General features: G+C 42.0%; 2 protein-coding genes across 4 annotated transcripts in view; one reads left to right on the top strand and one right to left on the bottom strand.

Annotated features, from left to right (window-relative positions):
* LOC138976654 (sulfotransferase 1E1-like) overlaps positions 1-2,034 on the top strand; it is a 52,351-nt gene extending 50,317 nt beyond the window's left edge. For all 3 annotated transcript variants that reach the window (XM_070349526.1, XM_070349525.1, XM_070349527.1), the window contains exon 7: positions 1-2,034. This exon is cut by the window's left edge and continues 53 nt beyond it. In XM_070349526.1, coding sequence (XP_070205627.1) covers positions 1-66 — 66 coding nt within the window. In that variant the 3' untranslated portion in view covers positions 67-2,034.
* Positions 2,035-7,201: 5,167 nt separating this feature from the next.
* On the bottom strand, positions 7,202-19,912 carry LOC138977303 (zinc finger protein 236-like). The gene is made up of 2 exons (XM_070350203.1): positions 19,813-19,912; positions 7,202-18,158 (listed from the first exon to the last, which is right to left on the bottom strand). Exons 1-2 carry the CDS (start codon positions 19,910-19,912, stop codon positions 10,891-10,893), a joined length of 7,368 nt encoding a protein of 2,455 aa, XP_070206304.1. The 3' UTR covers positions 7,202-10,890.
* Positions 19,913-20,386: the final 474 nt, after the last annotated feature.

Genomic DNA, 20,386 nt, shown 5'->3' with positions numbered 1-20,386 from the left:
GATGCTGCCATAGCAGAACACCTAAAAAACTCTATGCTTGCCAGGAAACTGAGATACGCATTGTAAAATGTTGCAAAGGGAATAGTAAAATCATTCCTCACAAGTTTGTTTTCTTATGAGATTCGTGTGAACAGAACTATCATTAAAAGTAATCATGTGTTTGTGAATAAAACTGTGGAATCAGAACTCGCTTTACATGTTTGGCCTTTGTACTGGCCATTGAATTGTTGGCATCAAAAATAAGACAGTGTAGACGTATTAAAGGAATTTCGTTATGAAATAATGTTGATATTGCAGCCGTTATTAAAATTGCTCTGTATGCAGACGATATCACCCTTTTTTTTAAAGGATGAGATTGATATGTATTATGCACTTAAAATAATGAATGACTTTTCTAGCTTTTCAGGCTTAAGGATACATAAGAGAAAGTCTGAGGCGATGTGGTTGGGTAGTAGGAAACATTGTGATGAAACATTTTATAATTTTGTTTGGAAGAAAAAGTTGAAGATTTTGGGTGATGATTTTTGTAATGATAAGAGTGCTTCTTTGGTAGAAGATAACTGGACTGGAAGAATAAGGAATATTAAGCGATTGATTTGTGCATGGGAGAAGCGAAATTTGAGCATTGTAGGGAAAATATGTCTTGTGAAAACGTTTTTAATTTCACAATTTGTGTATATTATGCAAGCGTTTGTATTACCTGACTGTGTTTTGAATGAAGTCAATACCTTATTGTTTAGATTTTTGTGGCGAAAAAGAGATTGTAATCGGAAGGCCTTTGAAAAGGTGAAAAGAAGCGTTTTATGTTTTGAAATTGAAAAAGGTGGTTTAAAAATGATCGATTTTAGGCAAATGCAAATTTCTTTTTTATTACAATGGGTTTCACAACTGACAACATCAAATGAAAATAATAATTGGAGTTTCATTCCAAAGATGATGTATTTGCGTTTTGGAAAGCATTTTGAATGTTTCTTATCAAATGTAAACAGTGCAAGATTTAAAGGGTTAGACCTAGTGAAATCACACTTTTGGAAAGCAGTATTAAAATATTGGCTGGATAATAACCACTACGATCGTGGGACAGTCGGGCCGACTTTATTATGGAATAATGCATGCATAACGTATAGTGGCAAAGTTTTATTTTTTGAAAGTTGGATACAACGAGGTGTTTTGGTATTACCTGACATTGTACGTTGGGGAGACATATCATATCAAGACATATGTGATTTGATTGGATATTCGCCAAACCGAATTCTTGAATATAATGTTGTAAAAGCTGCTGTGTCATTATTTATGAGGAAAAATGTTGTAAATATGACTGATGATGTTTGTATTACCTTACCACTGTTTAACGGCAAAAATGTGTTAAGTGCCAGAGAATATAGGAAAGAGATTATTAATATAAAAACAGATGTACCATGTTCCGGAGGATTTTGGAAGAGAAAGTTTAATGTAGAAATTGATGAACGATCCTGGATAGTTGCCTATCAGTCAACACAAGAGACTAGATTAAGAGTTTTACACTGGAAAATTATGCACAACATTTATCCGACCAACATTCTCCTGTGTAAAATGAAAGTAACGGAAACTAATAAATGTAATTACTGTTGTGATGTAACTGATTTGATTGAACACTTCTTTTTTGAATGCCCGGTTGTATACAAATTCTGGAAGTTTATTGAAGAATTTATTTTTCGTACTTTAGAAATTAAGATTGTTTTGAAAGTTAGTGATGTTTTATTTGGTATGCATTTTGTAATGGTGAAAAAGGCAACTATGTATAAATTGAACCACATTATCTTAATCGGAAAGATGTGCGTTAGTATATATAAAAAAAACAAATTCGTTTTTACCGTTGGAAAGTATTTTTAATGGGCAGTTACAGATAAGAAGCATTTTTGTGTGAGTGTTCGAAGAACAAAACGTTAAAAAAAGTTAGCTTGTTGTACTCGATAAGTTGTATTTAATTCATTGTATGAGATATTGTTAATTGTTGTTATTTATTTGAATAAAATTGTTTGAAAAAAAAGAACTCGCTTTACTGTAAACACGCAGGCGTTTCACCAATAAATAAAATTACACATTGCAAATAAGGGTGTGTGTTTGTGTGTGTGAGAGAAAGAGAGAGGAAGACATATAGACAATGAGAGAGAGATAATGAGAAATAGAGATAATTAGAGAGAGGGAAAATGTGAAATAGAGACGAAAGACTCGACAGACAGACAAACAGAGAAAGAGAGAGAGACAGAGATAATGAAAGAGAGATTTTGTTCTTTGATAACATGTCACAAACCTTAACACAAGAAAATGATGGAGATGTTGAAGGGATGAAAAAGGGCGCTCTCTAGCAACAACTGGATAAGCAGAAACTGTGCCTTTCATTTTGTGTGTGTGTGTGGCTTTCTTTACATACAATCATATCAAATAATAAACTTGGGCAAAAAATTATTGCAACAAATTTCAAACCCAAATTAAAGCATTAATCCCCGTGTCATTTTATTAACACTTTATATGCCAGAGAAGGCGGTTCACTTAACCTTCAGGATCACCTTTTGGATTAAATATTTCTTTTACAGGGATCACGTGACCGCCGCTCAAGTAGGGGTACCCTTAAAATCGACCAGACAAAAACGGAAGAGCCGAATGAAAAATCGACAAAAAATCACAATAGGCAAAACTTTGCAACTTTGACATACGAGAAGAAAGTCAAACCAATTATCTACCCTGAACAGATTGTTTTGTTTTGCTACCTTGCGTATTTTGCGTGCCATGCTATTCCTACTGATGCAGGTGTCGATCGCAAGAGCGGTCAAAAACGGGACTTTTTGCGACATTTTTTAGGGGTATCATGACAAAAAAGTCTGCACTTTAGCAATGACTTGGTGGATTGCTTTGAAACTGTCAGAATATTTTACCAACATACTAGAGATACTTCGAGCGAAATGATGGATTGTTACAGGTGTTTGTTAAAATGTTATGCAATTTTTCGAAAGAAGTTTTTAATCTCGTCATAGGATTGTTCCCTTGGGTCCAAAAAAATTATGACTGTGCATGTCTTTAGAAAAATGATTGATACACACACTGGTAAAGTTTTATGTGCGTGTAAGCACTGACCCAAATTTGCTGGACCAGTAAACACGCTACATATTTAAGCGATGATTCTGGTGCCACAGCGATGCCCAGCCAAGCGTGACCGTAGCATGTTTTAAGAGGCACGCAGCGATAACAGCTGTAAGCGCGAAACAGCGTGAACGTTCCATTTTTTCCTCATGTGTTTGCATGACTAGCAAATTAACGCCAGCAGCTACACACAAATGAAACTTCGACAAAATCTGTATCAATCATTTATCTGTAGATATGCAAAGTCATGAATTTTTTGGATACAAGTGAACAATCCTATGACAAGTTAAACAGCATTTTCCGAAACATTGCGTCACATCTGGATGAATAACCGTAACGATCCAAACTTTCGCACGAAGTATCTCTAGTATGTTGGTAAAATATTCTGAAAGTTTCAAAGCAATCCACCAAGTCATTGCTAAAATGTAGTGCTTTTTGACATGATACCCATAAAAATTGACTTAAAACGTTCCGTTTTTGACCGCTCCTGCGATCGACACCTGCATAAGTAGGAATGGCATAGCACGCGAAATACACAAGGTAGCAAAACAAAATAATCTGTTCAGGGTAGATAACCAACACAGTCACACACATCCACACACCCGTCGCGATATAACCTTGAACGGTTGAAAACGACGTTAAACTCCAAATAAAGAAAGAAACACACACACACACACACACACACACACACACACACACACACACACACACACACACACACACACACACACATCAACACAGACAGGCACAAAAACTGAATAAGGTAATACGGACATTCATATTATAATAAACGCACTGAAAATCTCCATGAAAGCAACTTGACAATGAAAATCAATGCATCAGAACACACACACACACACACACTTAAACATAACCATAAACATGAGAGAAAATGCATGATCAACTCTCCTTTGAGGAGTGTAATAATGAATATCATTTTGATTGAAGAATATGGAGGATATGGCGTGGGGGATTGGGAGTATGGTGGTTGGGGGGGGGGAGGGGGGAGGCGGGGGGTGGACTGAAATAAGATTGCTAATCATGTGATGAAGTGTGTAAAGACAAAGTCAACCTAACACCTTTAATTACTGAGATTATTTTTATGAGGGTTTTTATTGGGCTGTTGAAATCGAAGCCAGGCTATGACCCTTGAACAATGGAACAAGGCCAGCACAATTCATTACAATGAGTAATAAGCCGAGGTTAGATGAAAACAACAACAAAATACTATCAATCAAAAGAAGTTACACAACCTTACACTAAATACCTATACCGAGCAACAAAAGAAACACGAATTCTCTTCAGAAATAAGTTTAAGTTACATTTGAAAATTGGATGGAAAGAAACCCGGACATTGAAACGAATTGAAATAAAGGTGAGATGTTCTTCTAACACTGTGATTTGGCATGGCATCGTCTTTTGTTGTCCTGGGCAACGCAAGCCTCGCCAGAAGGTCATTACCATGGCGTATGACCCCCCACTGGTGTTGGTGACAGTCTGACATCGGCGCCTCGTGAACTGGATGCTTTAGTCGATACCATTTCCCGACCAGGTCCAAGAATGTGGAAAAACACAGATTCAAAAGTGTGGTTGAGGCCAATTACACCCCACACCATCACGTTTAGTCCACCCTGCGCATTGTGTTCCATGATGCAGCCATCAACATAACGCTCACCTCTTTTTCTCCATGCTCTCACCCGCTCAAAAACATGATTAATGCAGCGAGGGTCATCATATCAGTGAAAACAAGAAGAGCAAACGCTCGATCGAGTCACTTTCGCAGTTCTGAATATTATATGAGGCATCAGATGGACAGGAAGAAATTGCTATTCACAACACAATACAGATGTAAATAATTTGATGTAAAGAATAATCCTATAAAGTTTGAATCAAATCCGATGAATAGTTTCAGAGATATGATATTTCAATTTTTTTCCTTCAAGACATACCTGTGACCTTGAAAAAGGTCAAAGGTCACCAAAGCAGACGTCAAAGTGTAGAGGTCACTGGGAGTCACGTTCACATAAAATTTGAGCCCGGTCACTTTTATAGTTTCCGAGAAAAGCCCAACGTTAAGTTGTGTGTTGCCGAACAGAAAAGGCTAGTTATCTCCCTTGTTTTTCTGATAACGTTCGTAAAAGGCTACAGATGTAAATACTTTGATGTAAAGAATAATCCTACAAAGTTTCAATCACATCCGATGAACTTTGTCAAAGATATAAAATGTCTAATTTTTCCTTTGACGCTGACCTGTGACCTTGAAAAAGGTCAAAGGTCAACGAAACCATCGTTAAAGTGTAGAGGTCATTGGAGGTCACGACTAAACAAAATATGAGCCGGATCGCTTTGATAGTTTCCGAGAAAAGTCCAACGTTAAGGTGGTGTCTACGGACGGCCGGCCGGACGGCCGGCCGGACGGCCGGCCGGCCGGACGGACAGACTAACACTGACCGATTACATAGAGTCACTTTTTCTCAAGTGACTCAAAAATGGTTTGTTTTTGCCACCAGTTCCAGTTATGTGATTCTGGGCCAATTGCTGGCACTCCACGCCATGTCTTCGGAGAAGGACTTTTCCTCTAGCCAGACAACAGTTTTGGAGGTCTCGCTCAGTCAGTCTTCATCGCGCTGTCTGGCCACTGGTGGGACTCCGGTGCCCCCAATGATGTTCCTGGCAGTGTCAGTGGCTGTATGGAATCGATCTCGAATACGTTGTCGCAGGATCTGGCGATCTTGTCTTATTGCGGTACCGCGAGGTAATCCACTGCGTTGCGTAACTGCAGTGCTTCCAGTGTCAGCAAAACATTGCTGAAGGTGATGGACTGTTAACATGTGCACGTTTAAAGCAGCTGCCACCGCTTCTGTGTCTCCCCCAGCTTTAAGTCGACCCGCTGCTCTCTGGCGTCAGTTTTGCTGGTGTCAATCTTGGCATCATGGCGGTTTCAAAAGCAAGACTGACATCAAGCCTGCCATGGTCTCTTTTGATTGCTAATGCATCAGTGAACACATATCACACCTCAATTTTCTCCTGCTACGCTTGCATGTGCAACAAGCGCGCATTATGTATTTCATATGAAACCTGCTTGTCTCGTGTGTTAAGTCAATCGCAGCATGGAAATAATTACACAACAGCTTCATTAAGCATGCCTGCATAAAACGTTTGTGGTTTGATAATCCTAACTGTCAAATTGTTTTGAGATTTTTTCAATCAAAAATTGAAGAATATTTTCGGGTTTCTTTTGTTGCTCGGTATATAATAAAAAATAAATATAGGCAGATGCGTGTGAGTGCATATTTTTGTGATTAGGTCGTTGATTATGTAACCAGAGCCCTTGAGAGTGTCCGTATCCTCATTAAAAGTTCGCAGGGGGAGGCTGAAGATTGCCGAGAGCAACTATCTTTCCTTTACTCTAGCCTTACGTAATGCTGCACAATCAGTTAGTCTTTGTGTTCTAATACATGTGCCTACATTACTAGTCGACCTCGGTATTCAGAGGAAACCCTGTGTGTTTCTTAGTGTGCTGGATTGCGTGTTATAAGAATATTGTGGTGTATGTTTTGGATGCTAGAATTCGCTACGTACAGTTTTAGCCAGGGGCAGACGAGGGGGGGTGCACAGGGTGCAGGTGCACCCCCCCTCCAGCAAAAAATAAAAAAATTTGGAAAGCTGATTCTATGACCATTAATTTTCTAAGTTCAAATGGCACCAGATGGCACCATTTTGCTTCTTAGGGCCAAAACATTTTCCGGGGGCGGGCATGCCCCCGGACCCCCCCAGCAAATTCGGGCGCTTCATCACATTCGCTTTCAATTCAAAGTGCACCCCCCCCTTACAAAGCAACTGATCCGCCCCTGTTAGCAACACATATTTACAGGACAACAGTCAAGGAGAGGCAGAAGTGTCAACACATGACATCAAGCAAGCTCACACACTTACATTCTGTCACCGACACACGCATGTTCACGCGTGAATTTTAGCGTATCATCAACTCACGTCCCTAAAAGGAAAATTTCCCCTAGATTCATGTTCACGCTCCTCACACCTCTCATACGTACAGTTGTATTCACCATAACTCATAAGAAACAGTCACAAGGTTTTATTTACACTACGATGAACATAACAAGCAATTCTTTCTTTCTTTCTTTATTTGGTGTTTAACGTTGTTTTCAACCCCGAAGGTTATATCGCGACGGGGAAAGGGGGGAGATGGGATAGAGCCCCTTGTCAATTGTTTCTTGTTCACAAAAGCACTAATCAAAAATTTGCTCCAGGGGCTTGCAACGTAGTACAATGTATTACCTTACTGGGAGAATGCAAGTTTCCAGTACAAAAGATTTAACATTTCTTACACTACTGCTTGACTAAAATCTTTACAAAAATTGACTATATTCTATACAAGAAACACTTAACAAGGGTAAAAAGAGAAACAGAATCCGTTAGTCGCCTCTTACGACATGCTGGCGAGCATCGGGTAAATTCTTCCCCCTAACCCGCGGGGGGTAACAAGCAATTCATAATGAATCAACTCAAATAATGCATCAAACTATCCGAACAATCCTACGTCTTACCAAGCGTTTAACTACCCAACTCACTGGTATACCTACCACTATTTACGTATGCCCTATTCTGTTTCCTTCCTGCCCTATTCCACACGGACAGACAGACAGACAGACAGACACGTCAACAGCTCTGCCCCTGAACGGACATACAACTCGACATGACAAGTTGCGCTTTCTGACACGAGCAGACAAACGAACAGACAAGTACAGACATGCTGCGCCTTTCAGCACGAGCAAACGAACGAATAGATAAGACATAGGCTTGCTGCGCTTTTCAGCACAAGCAAACGAAAGGAGGTAGAAGTGAGCGTGCGCGCTTTTCTATTACTTTTCAGCACAACAACTACTCCAGATGGAGCACGCTTTTCAGCACTGCTCCCGACACTTGCTAAGGAGCTCCGCTCACCTATGTAACTTCAGCAGGACCGACGACGCACTGCAGATTATCTCAGCCCGCTACACGTTGCATGAAAGGAAAACAGGCCAAGTACTCGTCATAATCCCTATCGCGGCATAAATAATAGGCAGTGCGTCGTCTGTGCCGCTGAAACTGCGCAGGTATATTCTGCCCATAAGCTGACCCCTTTTATACTCTCTCAAAGACTTCACTCTCTGACCGCTGCTGGCTGGCAGTAAGGAAGGGGGGTGGGAGCAAAGAGTGCTACCCTACGTAGGGTAATACTCTTTGGTGGGAGTAACAAAAGGGAAGGTGGGGGTAACAGAGTGCCTGCAACTCTGGGCTAGTCACAGTAGGGCTCTCCCGCTACAATAGCAAAACCAGTTGACTGGAAAGGCCTTCCCCTATCAAACTCAACAAACAGACTGATTTTTAAAAAAATTTTTTTTTTTTTTACAAAAAGCAGCGTCTGTGCAGTAGAACCTACAACAGAGACACCCCCAAAGTCAAATTCACAAAAGCAAAGTTCACGCGTTAAAAATAAAATCAACAAAAAAATCAGTCTGCTAGAAAGGAACAAATTTTGCTTGTTATTGGAAAGAACAATCAAATTTCTATCCAAAACATAGTATTTCTGAACTTTAACGCTGGAACCTTGCTTTTGTGAATTTGACTTTGGGGGGGTTCTCTGTTGTAGGTGCCACCGTAAAGATGCTGCCTTATGTAAAATCGATCTGATTGTTGAATATGGTAGGAGAATGGATAACCATTCCAGTCACATAACTTGATTTGCAATTAACGACCTCATCACAAAGATATGCACTCAAATGTATCTGCCTAAGTTTGTTTTATGATCGTTATTATATATGTGAAGGTCATTAGAGGCTTCAAGCCAATAACGTTACGCCGGGTTCTATAGATGTACTAAATAGATATGAGAAGGTTGATCTTTTACCTGAACACAACCCTGTCATGACTTTGGGTTGACATTAGCTGACAAGGGCCAATCAGACTTTTATTTCTTTGTAAAGACATATAATTGTGGAAATATATGTGTGAAATTCAATGGTACAAGACTAGTTCCAAAAATACCAGCAAAAATTAACTAAGAATCTCATATTTACTTAGTTGAGTTTAAAGAGAGTGAATGCACACAACAATAAAACTTTAAAAAAAAACTGCATCCATGCAGCTACAATTCACCATGTCTTTTTGGCCAACTATCAACTGTACGTTAAATTAACCTTCATCGTGGGTCGTGGACAACCCAGAGCCTCACAAATCGTCTTTATCTCTGAAACTATTAGAAGTTTTGAATTGAGACTTCATGTTATCTCCAATCACCGTACGACCTTCCTAATGCCCAAATTTTGAAAGATTATCTTTGTAAACAAACAAATTAACGATGACGTAATTTGAACTACACAGACCGGATGATGTGGGTCGTAGACTTTCTTTCTTTCTTTGGTGTTTAACGCCGTTTTCAACCGTTCTGGGTCGTAGACGACACATATGGAATTACGTAAGGAACTTTACGCTGTTTATCCTTATTTGGATGGCGTGGGTCGTGTACGACCCATACTTTTTACGTTGAATCCTTCTTTGGAAAGTTCTTTCTTTCTTTATTTGGTGTTTAACGTCGTTTTCAACCATGAAGGTTATATCGCGACGGGGAAAGGGGGGAGATGGGATAGAGCCACTTGTCAATTGTTTCTTGTTCACAAAAGCACTAATCAAAAATTTGCTCCAGAGGCTTGCAAGTAGTACAATGTATTACCTTACTGGGAGAATGCAAGTTTCCAGTACAAAGGACTTAACATTTCTTACATACTGCTCGACTAAAATCTTTACAAAAATTGACTATATTCTATAGAAGAAACACTTAACAAGGGTAAAAGGAGAAACAGAATCCGTTAGTCGCCTCTTACGACATGCTGGGGAGCATCGGGTAAATTCTTTCTCGTCCCAACCAATATGGGACTCCCCCTAACCCGCGGGGGGTAGCCGGGATGTTAAGTGTTGGCGTGTGTACATAACAAGTGGAGGCATGGTCTTATTCGGTCTAAAAGCCGCGGGGGGTTCTTTGGAAAGTATGGGTCGTACACGACCCACATCATCCGGACTGTGTAGTTTGTTTGTTTGTTTGCTTAACGCCCAGCCGACCACGAAGGGACATATCAGGGCGGTGCTGCTTTGACATAATTATAACGTGCGCCACACACAAGACAGAAGTCGCAGCACAGGCTTCATGTCTCACCCAGTCACATTATTCTGACACTGGACCAACCAGTCCTAGACACTAACCCCATAATGCAAGACGCCAGGCGGAGCAGCCACTAGATTGCCAATCTTAAAGTCTTAGGTATGACCCGGCCGGGGTTCGAACCCACGACCTCCCGATCACAGGGCAGACACCTTACCACTAGGCCAACCGTGCCGGTGGACTGTGTAGTCCGAAGCGTGATCCGGTGAAGGTTAAAAATCTTTACAATGATTACTTCAACATGAGTTATTTTCTTTACTTATTTGTCCTTTGCTTTATTATTTAGTTGTTGAAGTCATAGAGCTCTTATCATATTTGTTTCAGATCACTGTTCATCACTGTTAAGTTCCACGTATCACATCAGCTGGTGATACATTTATCACTATATTGTCCTGGCATTTCAACTGCATTGCGTACAAGAAAAAAGAATTCTTCAGCGTGCGAAAAAGAGTGTCAAAGCTTGTCCTGAATGTGGTTGCAAACAGACCGACCGTCAGAAATATAAAAGCATTTGGATAGGACAGAAGTTTGACAACTTTCAATTCCCACAGTCACCTTTGAGCCTGTTTGCACACACTAGTATGTCCCTTGTGTATATGCCGTTTTAAATTGAGCTGCCGCATGAAAGTAGCATCACAGTGAGGGCACTTATGACGTCTTTGCCCTGAGTGGATCACCATGTGCCCCTTCAAATGCTGAGGCAGACAAAATGTTTCATCACATTTTCCACAAGCGTAAGCTCTTTCCCCTGTGTGTTTTACCATGTGCTCCTTCAAATGTGCAGGTCGTTTGTAAGCAGCAGGACACAAGTGGCAAGTGTAGGGCTTTGCAAGGGTTGTGTCTAAGACCCTTGTGTTTTCAGCAACGGCAAGCATGAATTCAGCCGCTGAGGAGTGATAATGGAGTTTATAATGACCTCTCTGTATATGTCGTGTCAAATTGCCAGGTTTCAGAAATGCAGCATCACAATGTGGACATTTATGTGGTTTTTGCTCTGCATGGTTCAACATATGTTTTTTCAAAGCTTGGCGCAGACTGAATGTCTCATCACATTTTTCACACGAGTAATGTTTCTCTCCTGTGTGTTTTACCATGTGCTCCTTCAAATGTCCAGGTTGACGGAATGCAGCAGGACACATGGGACAAGTATGCCGCTTAATAACATGTTGTAACCTGTGATTCTTCAACTCACGGAAGCTGGCAAATGTTGCAATGCACGTGCTACATTTATAAGTTCTGTCCTGACCATGTGTGGAGATGTGATGTTCCAAACGTTTTGCACGTTTGAACGTAGCATTACAAAGCGGACATACCAGAGGGCCACGTTGTGCATGGTTTAACATGTGAGCCTTAAGAGAGTCCAACTGCTGGAATACAGCTTTACACACTGTACATGTGAAATTCTTGTGTCCTGTATGTTTCAACATGTGGACCTTCAAATGACATGCCTTACAAAATGTGGCATCACACACAGCACAGCTGTGACTGTCAGGCGTTTTTCTTCTGTGTGATAACATGTGTCGTTTCACAGAACATTTCTCAACAAATCTGGCACAACACACTGGACATGCATGGTTTTTTTCTCCTTTATGTCTGAACATATGTCGCTTCAATGTACTTGGTAACCTGAATTTAGCAGCACAGACTTTACATGAATGTGGCCTGTTGCCATCATGTGTTGAGGTGGGAGTCTTTACACCACTGGTTTGTGGCAAAGCAGGGTCACACTGTGCAGATGTATGTGGTGTTTCTCCAGCATGTGTTAACATGTGCTCTTCCAGGAAGCTCAAGGTAGAGAAAGCTTCATCACACTCTGAACAGCAATGATGTTTCTTTCCTTCAGGGTTTGACGATTCCCTGCTGGTGGAACCACACTGGGTGAAGGGCTTTCTGCAAAGTTTTTGCCTTAAATGTTGTGTGAAAAAATCAGGCTGCATGAAAGTAGCATCACAGTGTGGGCATTGATGTAGTTTTATCCCTGGATGTCCGTTCCGCATATGTCGTGTCATAAGGCCCGGCAGTATAAATGCAGCATCACAGTAGGGGCATTTATGAGGTCTTATTCCAATGTGAGTCAACAAGTGCCGTTTCAATTGTAGGGGCAGACGGAATGTAGCGTCACATTTTGCACATCCGTAAGCTTTTTCTTCTGTGTGTGTCAACATGTGGTCCCTCAAATGATTCCTTTGCTTAAAAGCAGTATCGCACAATTGACAAATATATGGCCTAGTCAGGGTCCGATCTACTGTGGTAGCGTTTTCACAGAATTCAGCTGCTGATAGGTAAACACAAAGTTTATTCTGTATATGCTGTGTTAAAAGATCAAGATGCATAAAAATAACATCACAGTGTGTGCATTTACAGGGCTGTTGCATTGCATGGGTCAACATGTGTCTCTTCAATTCACTTGGAAGGCTGAATTCAGAATCACACACTTTACATGAATGCAGTCTGTTACCAGCATGTGTTGAGGTGGGAGTCTTCACATCACTAGTCTGTGATGAAGCAGGGTCACACTGTGCAGATGTATGTGGTGCTTCTCCATCATGTGTTAACATGTGCTCTTCCAGTAAGCTGAAGGTAGTGAAAGCGTCATCACACTCTGAACAGGAATGTTGTTTCTTGCCTTCAAGGTTTGACGATTCACTGTTGGAGGAACCCCACTGGGCGAACACTGGTTGTTGCAGCTGTGACACAGAGGGGATCTGTTCTGTGACTTGTGAAGTGTGCTCCATCCCTTCAGTGGATGAGAAAAAGACAGGACAATCTGATTTGCAATCTTCATCAGATACAGTCATTCCCGGCTCTCTTTTGACAGTGACAACACACCCACTGGAACCCACTTCAGTCTGACATGTGTTGACCTCACTGGCAGGACTGTCTGGCTTGCTGTTTACACTAGATACCCTGGATTCAACACCAGCACTCGATTCAGCCACTGAAGGCTGATCACTGAGTTTAATATGTCCTCCATGAAGATGACGACATTGTAAGTCCCAGTGCTCGTCACATGCATATATTGCTGGCTCTGATTTGACATTGACCGTCAAATTGCATTCAGTGGAACTCGCTTCGTTCTGACATGCGTTGACCTCAGTGGCAGGACTGTCTAGCTTGTGGTTGATACTAGATGCCCCGAGCTCAAAACCAACACTCGATTCACCTGCTGAGGGCTGTTCTCCGAGTTTAGGATGTCCTACATGTAGGTGTCGACATTCTGACTCGCAGTCCTCGTTGCAAGCATTTATTGCTGGCTTTAATTTGACACAGACAGTCCAATTGCTCTCAGTAGAACTCACTTCATTCTGACATGTGCTGACCTCAATGGCAGGACTGTGTGGCTTGCTGTTTGCATTAGATGCCCTTGGGTCAACATCAACACTTGATTCAGTCGCTGAGGGCTGATCCCTCAGTTTAGGATGTCCTACACGTAAATGTCTTGTTAAAAAATAAGGCCGGATGAAGCTAGCATCACAGTGTTGACATTTATACGGTCTTGCTCCTGTATGGGACAACATGTGTCGCTTCAAATGTTGGGGCAGACTGAATGCCTCATCACACTTTGCACAGGCGTGAGATTTTTCTCCTGTGTGTTTGAACATGTGTTCCCTCAAATGGTGGGATTGCTTGTAGGCAGAAGGACACAGATGACAAGTAAACAGCTTCTTTCCAGGCGCTGAGAGATGACCGTGGCCTTTGGAATGCTCATTGCGTTTATGTTGTGCCAAACGGTCAGACAGAATGAACGCAGCATTACATTGTGGGCATTGATATGGTTTTTTTCCTGGATGTCCCTTCTGTATATGTCGTGGCAGTTGACCAGGCAATATAAATGCAGCATCACAGTGTGGGCATTTATGAGGTTTTTGCCCTGTGTGGGTCATCACATGCCGTTTCAAATTTTGAGGCACATGGAATCTGGCATCACAATTTGCACACCCATAAGCTTTTTCGCCTGTGTGTGTCAACATGTGGTCCCTCAAATGATTCCTTTGCTTAAAACCAGTACGACACAATTGACAAATATGTGGCTTTGTAAGGGAACGATCTATTGTGGTAGCGTTTTCAGTAACAGTCACACTAAATTCAGTTGCTGAGGGGACACCACAAAGTTTATTCCGCACATGTTGTATCAAAAGATCAAGATGTAAAAAGGTAGCATCACAGTTTGTGCATTTACAGGGTTGTTGCCCTGTATGGGTCAACATGTACGGCTTCAATCCACTAGAATGACTGAATTCAGCATCACCCACTTCACATGAATGTGGTCTGTTACCAGCATGTCTGGATGTGGGAGTCTTTACGCCACTAGTCTGTGGTGAAGCAGGGTCACACTGTGCAGATGTATGTGGTGCTTCTCCATCATGTGTCAACATGTGCTCTTTCAACAAGCTCCAGGTAGCGAAAGCTTCATCACACTCTGAACAGGAATGTTGTTTCTTTCCTTCAAGGTTTGATGATTCACTGTTGGAGGAACCCCACTGGGCGAACACTGGTTGTTGCAGCTGTGACACAGAGGGCTTCTGTTCTGTGACTTGTGAAGTGTAATCCATCCCTTGGCTCAATGCAGGTTCAGGGGAGGAGACAAAGACAGGAAACTCTGACTTGCAGTCTTCAACAGAAGCAGATATTGCCGGCTCTGTCTTGACCGTGACAACACACCCACTGGAACTCACTTCATTCTGACATGTGACCTCAGTGTTTGGCTTGCTGTTTACACTAGATACCCTAGATTCAACATCAACACTCAAATTAGCCACTGAGGGGTGACCAAGGTCAGTAGCAGCACTCAATTCAGCCACTGAGGGGTGACCAAGGTCAGTAGCAGCACTCAATTCAGCCACTGAGAAATGACCACGGAGTTTTGAATGCTCTTTGCGTTTATGTCGTACCAAATGACCAGGCTGAATGAATGCAGCATCACATTTTGGGCATTGATATGGTTTTTTCTCTGGATGTCCGTTCCTTATATGTCTTGTCAGTTGGCCAGTCAGTATAAACGCAGCATCACAGTGTGGGCATTTATGAGGTCTTTCCCCCATGTGAGTCAACATGTGCCGTTTCAAATGTAGGGGCAGACGGAATGTAGCATCACATCTTGCACATCCGTAAGCTTTTTCTTCTGTGTGTGTCAACATGTGGTCCCTCAAATGATTCCTTTGCTTAAAACCAGTATCACACAACTGACAAATATGTGGCTTTGTAAGGGTCCGATCTATTGTGGTAGCGTTTTCACTCAAATCCTCTGCTGGTTGATAAACACAAAGCTTATTCTGTATATGCTGTGTTAAAAGATCAATGTGCATAAAAGGAGCATCACAGTGTGTACATTTACAGGGGTTTTGCCCTGCATGGGTCAACATGTGTCGCTTCAATTCACTTGGAAAGCTGAATTCAGCTTCACACACTTTACATGAATGCAGTCTGTTAACAGTATGTGTTGAGGTGGGAGTCTTAACATCACTGTTCTGTGGTGAAGCAGGATCACACTGTGCAGATGTATGCGGTGTCTCTCCATCATGTTTTAACATGTGCTCTTCCAGCAAGCCCAAGGTAGTGAAAGCTTCATCACACTCTGAACAGGAATGTTGTTTCTTTCCTTCAAGGTTTGGCGATTCACTGTTGGAGGAACCCCACTGGGCGAACACTGGTTGTTGCAGCTGTGACACAGAGGGCTTCTGTTTTGTGACTTGTAAAGTGTAATCCATCCCTTGGCTTTTTGCGGCTTTAGGGAAGGAGAAAAATACAGGACATTCTGACTCACTGTCTTCGTCACAAGTATTTATTGCTGGCTCTAATTTCACACTGACAGTCCGAATGCACTCTGTAGAACTCACTTCATCCTGACATGTGGCATCACTGGCAGGACTGTCTGGCTTGAAACTAGATGCCTTTGGGTCAACACCAACACTTGATTCAGTCGCTGAGGGCTGATTACTCAGTCTAGGATGTCCCACTTGTATATGTCGTGTCAAAAAATAAGACCGTAAAAAGCTAGCATCACAGTGTTGGCATTTATACGGTCTTTGGCCTGTGTGGGACAACATGTGTCGCTTCAAATGTTGGGGCAGACTGAATGCCTCATCACACTTTGCACAGGCATGAGCTTTCTCTCCTGTGTGTTTGAACATGTGTTCCATCAAATGATTGGGTTGCTTGTAGGCAGCAGCACACAGGTGACAAGTATGTGGCTTTTCAAGGGTCCTATCTATGGTCCTAACGCTGTCAGCAACAGCTACGTTCCATTCAGCTGCTGATGAGTAACCACAGAGTGTAGGATGTCCCTTACGTTTATGACGTTTCAAGTGTCTTGGCTGCCTGAAAGTAGCATCACAGTGTGGACATTTATGGGGTCTTTGCCCAGAGTGGGTCAGCATGTGTTGTTTCAGATGTTGGGGCAGGCTGAATGTCTCATCACACTTTGCACAGGCGTGAGCTTTTTCTCCTGTGTGTTTGAACATGTGTTCCTTCAAATTATGGGATGTCTTGTAAGCAGCATCACACAGGTGACAAGTATGCGGTTTTTCAAGGGTCCTGTCTATGGTCCTAACGCTGTCAGCAACAGCTACGTTCCATTCAGCTGCTGATGAGTAAGCATAGAGTGTAGGATGTCCCTTCTGTTTATGTCGTTTCAAATTGCTTTGCTGCATGAAAGTAGCATCACAGTGTGGACATTTATGGGGTCTTTGCCCTGAGTGGGTCAGCATGTGTTTCTTCAGATGTTGGGGCAGGCTGAATTTCTCATCACATTTTGCACAGGCGTGAGCTTTTTCTCCTGTGTGTTTGAACATGTGTTCCATCAAATGATTGGCTTGCTTGTAGGCAGCAGGACACAGGTGACAAGTATGAGGCTTTTCAAGGGTCCTATCTATGGTCCTGACGCTGTCAGCAACAGCTACGTTCCATTCTGCTGCTGATGAGTAACCATAGAGTGTAGGATGTCCCTTCTGTTTATGTCGTTTCAAGTTGCTTTGCTGCATGAAAGTAGCATCACAGTGTGGACATTTATGGGGTCTTTCCCCAGAGTGGGTCAGCATGTGTTTCTTCAAATGTTGGGGCAGGCTAAATTTCTCATCACATTTTGCACAGGCGTGAGATTTTTCTCCTGTGTGTTTGAACATGTGTTCCTTTAAATTATGGGATGTCTTGTAAGCAGCAGTACACAGATGACAAGTATAGGGCTTTTCAAGGGTCCTATCTATGGTCCTAACGCTGTCAGCAACAGCTACGTTCCATTCTGCTGCTGATGAGTAACCATAGAGTGTAGGATGTCCCTTCCGTTTGTGTCGCTTCAAGTTGCTTTGCTGCATGAAAGTAGCATCACAGTGTGGACATTTATGGGGTCTTTGCCCTGAGTGGGTCAACATGTGTTGCTTCAGGTGTTGGGGTAGACCAAATGTCTCGTCACATTTTTCACATGCATAATCTTTCTCTCCTGTGTGTTTTAACATGTGCTCCCTCAAGTGACCAGGTCGCTTGTAAGTAGCAGGACACAATGGACAAGCATGTGGCCTTTCAGGGTTCTTATCACTTGTCCTCAGGTCTTCAACACTTAGTTCAGATGCTGAAGGGTATTCATTGTGTTCCGATTCTCCCGGTTTCCAAGTTCCCCATCCTTCCTTTCCCTCTGAATTGGGTGCAGGCAAACATTTCCCAGTCCAGGTTGTGTCATGGCTGAAATCATGGAGCAAACCAGGCTGATCTTCCCCTGCCTCTGTCTTCACCACGATATCACTGTGACCGTTGGCAACAGCATCTCCTTCTGCCGTGTGCTGGGTCCAGGCAGGTGCTGCTCTGTCTGCTCTGACATCTTTGGTGACTGAAAAATCAATGATCCATGCTTATGAGTTCTGTCTACACTGTGTTCATTTAACTGACAATGCTAACAGAAAAGCAAACTACAAACAGACAATTAACAGAAGAGCAAACTACAAAGAGATATTAAATAAAAGTTTTCTGCTGGCACTTTCTATGCAGTCCATGCAGATGCACACACAAAATAAACTACATCAGTACATAATGTCCCTGACATGCAAGCTTGCATAAAAATTAAGATGCAAATGGATCTTCAGACGCACAGTTGTCATTAAATCATTCAATTAGTCTCAAATCAAGGAGTACTGATAGTGATACAACACATACATTTTTTAAAAACCCTCACATTTAAACCCCAAAAAACCCACACTCTATGTCACATTATATATTCGTGTGAACTCTCATGCTTCCTAAACTCTCACGCTCATAGGACAGAACCTAACCGTGGAATGCAGTGAAACGGAACTTGTCAGGTATGAAAAAAACACGTGCATTCGGCACATAAGGGGGAGAAGTCAGTAGGGTGCCTTTCCGAGGCTTGTTTTGGGTCAAAATTAACCCACTTTTTGTGGTATCATTCAAAAATGTACTCGGGTAGAACAAAACAATAAAGGCCTTTTATGACCTTGAAAAATCTGAGGAGATCAGGTCTTAAAATGGAGGTAAATTTAGAGGTTATCTGAGAAACAACTGTTCTTTCTTTCTTTATTTGGTGTTTAACGTCGTTTTCAACCACGAAGGTTATATCGCGACGGGGAAAGGGGGGAGATGGGATAGAGCCACTTGTTAACCCTTAGGCTGGTTGTCGCGACATATGTCGCGCTACTTTACGTATACTGTCACCTGGTTGTCACGACATATGTCGCGCTACTGGCTCAGTCTGTTTGGTCGGTTCCGATTACCTCCCATGGATGTGAAAACCTATATGACCGTTTTTTGTTATTTTTCTCTCTGTTAATTCACCAGTGGCTATGTAACATGTGTTACAGAATTGCACCAGTGTAAGGGTTAATTGTTTCTTGTTCACAAAAGCACTAATAAAAAAATTGCTCCAGGGGCTTGCAACGTAGTACAATATATGACCTTACTGGGAGAATGCAAGTTTCCAGTACAAAGGACTTAACATTTCTTACATACTGCTTGACTAAAATCTTTACAAACATTGACTATATTCTATACAAGAAACACTTAACAAGGGTAAAAGGAGAAACAGAATCCGTTAGTCGCCTCTTACGACATGCTGGGGAGCATCGGGTAAATTCTTCCCCCTAACCCGCGGGGGGGGCGAAACAACTGTTGCTGCCGTACAAAATTTGACGCAAGATGATAAACGAATCACAAACACGGAGGTCATCTTTTGAAAGGTATTACTGTCAGACTTCTTGTTAATGTCTTTTTTTGGTCAAAAATCAAATGTGTTATACTGACCAACAAAAAACAAGTCGCGTGAAGCAAAATTTATACATTTAGTCAATCTGTTGAACTCACAGAATGAAACAGAACGCAATGCATTTCACGACAATAGCTTCATTTGCTGATTACCCACGGCCTGATCGCTTATCACTTGAAGTGACAAGCCATTATAGCGCAGTAGCGTAAATGTATAGCGCATCACAGGGAAGGATGCTTGAAAAAGGCAAAACCACACAATCTCTCACCTCCTGTACATAGGTCAGTCAGATACAGAGGTACAGGTTCCTCAGCAATGTCGATCTCAACCTTGACCTCTGTGTACACTGCTCCGTCGGGTTCCTCCATCCTTTCACGTCACCACTGTCATGTCAAGGCAAGGGGAGAGAAGAGTAACAATCAAAATCTAAAGGAATATATATCAAAAAAGTCTTCAAGACCTGTCACTGACACTGAGACAATAGGGACTGTGGTATTGCAGGCGGAAGCAAACACTGTATTTAATAATTTTCATGAAAAGTATTTTGTTTAAACTTTTTGCTCTTTTTCAATTTAAACACGGCAGATGTATATATATACATATGTACAGTGGAACCTCCCATAAAGACCCCCCAAAAAAAATAATCGACCCACTGAGTTGGCCGAAAGATTTTCTCGGTGCGGATGAGTTACACTGTAACTAACCTCTGAATAGCGACACACTCCTTTTTCCGACGACCGACCTACCAACAAACAACTTAGATCTCTTTACCAGTGAGTGTCAAAGGTCGTAATTAACCAGCACATCCAGCATGCGACCCTCTTAAGTCATGCAGAATATCA

The sequence above is a fragment of the Littorina saxatilis genome, linkage group LG9 (assembly GCF_037325665.1).
Source record: "Littorina saxatilis isolate snail1 linkage group LG9, US_GU_Lsax_2.0, whole genome shotgun sequence".
Taxonomy (NCBI): Eukaryota; Metazoa; Mollusca; class Gastropoda; order Littorinimorpha; family Littorinidae; genus Littorina; species Littorina saxatilis.
The sequence above is the reverse complement of the archived record's forward strand: the minus strand, read 5'-3'. Positions and strand labels throughout refer to the sequence as shown.

What these genes read in the sequence shown, in the direction of transcription:
- LOC138977303 (XM_070350203.1), bottom strand. Translation starts at nt 19,912, where the DNA reads ATGGAGGAACCCGACGGAGCAGTGTACACAGAGGTCAAGGTTGAGATC. An exon ending in GACTGACCTATGTACAGGAG is followed by an intron (nt 18,159 to 19,812) that starts GTGAGAGATTGT and finishes TTGATTTTTCAG; the next exon opens with TCACCAAAGATGTCAGAGCA.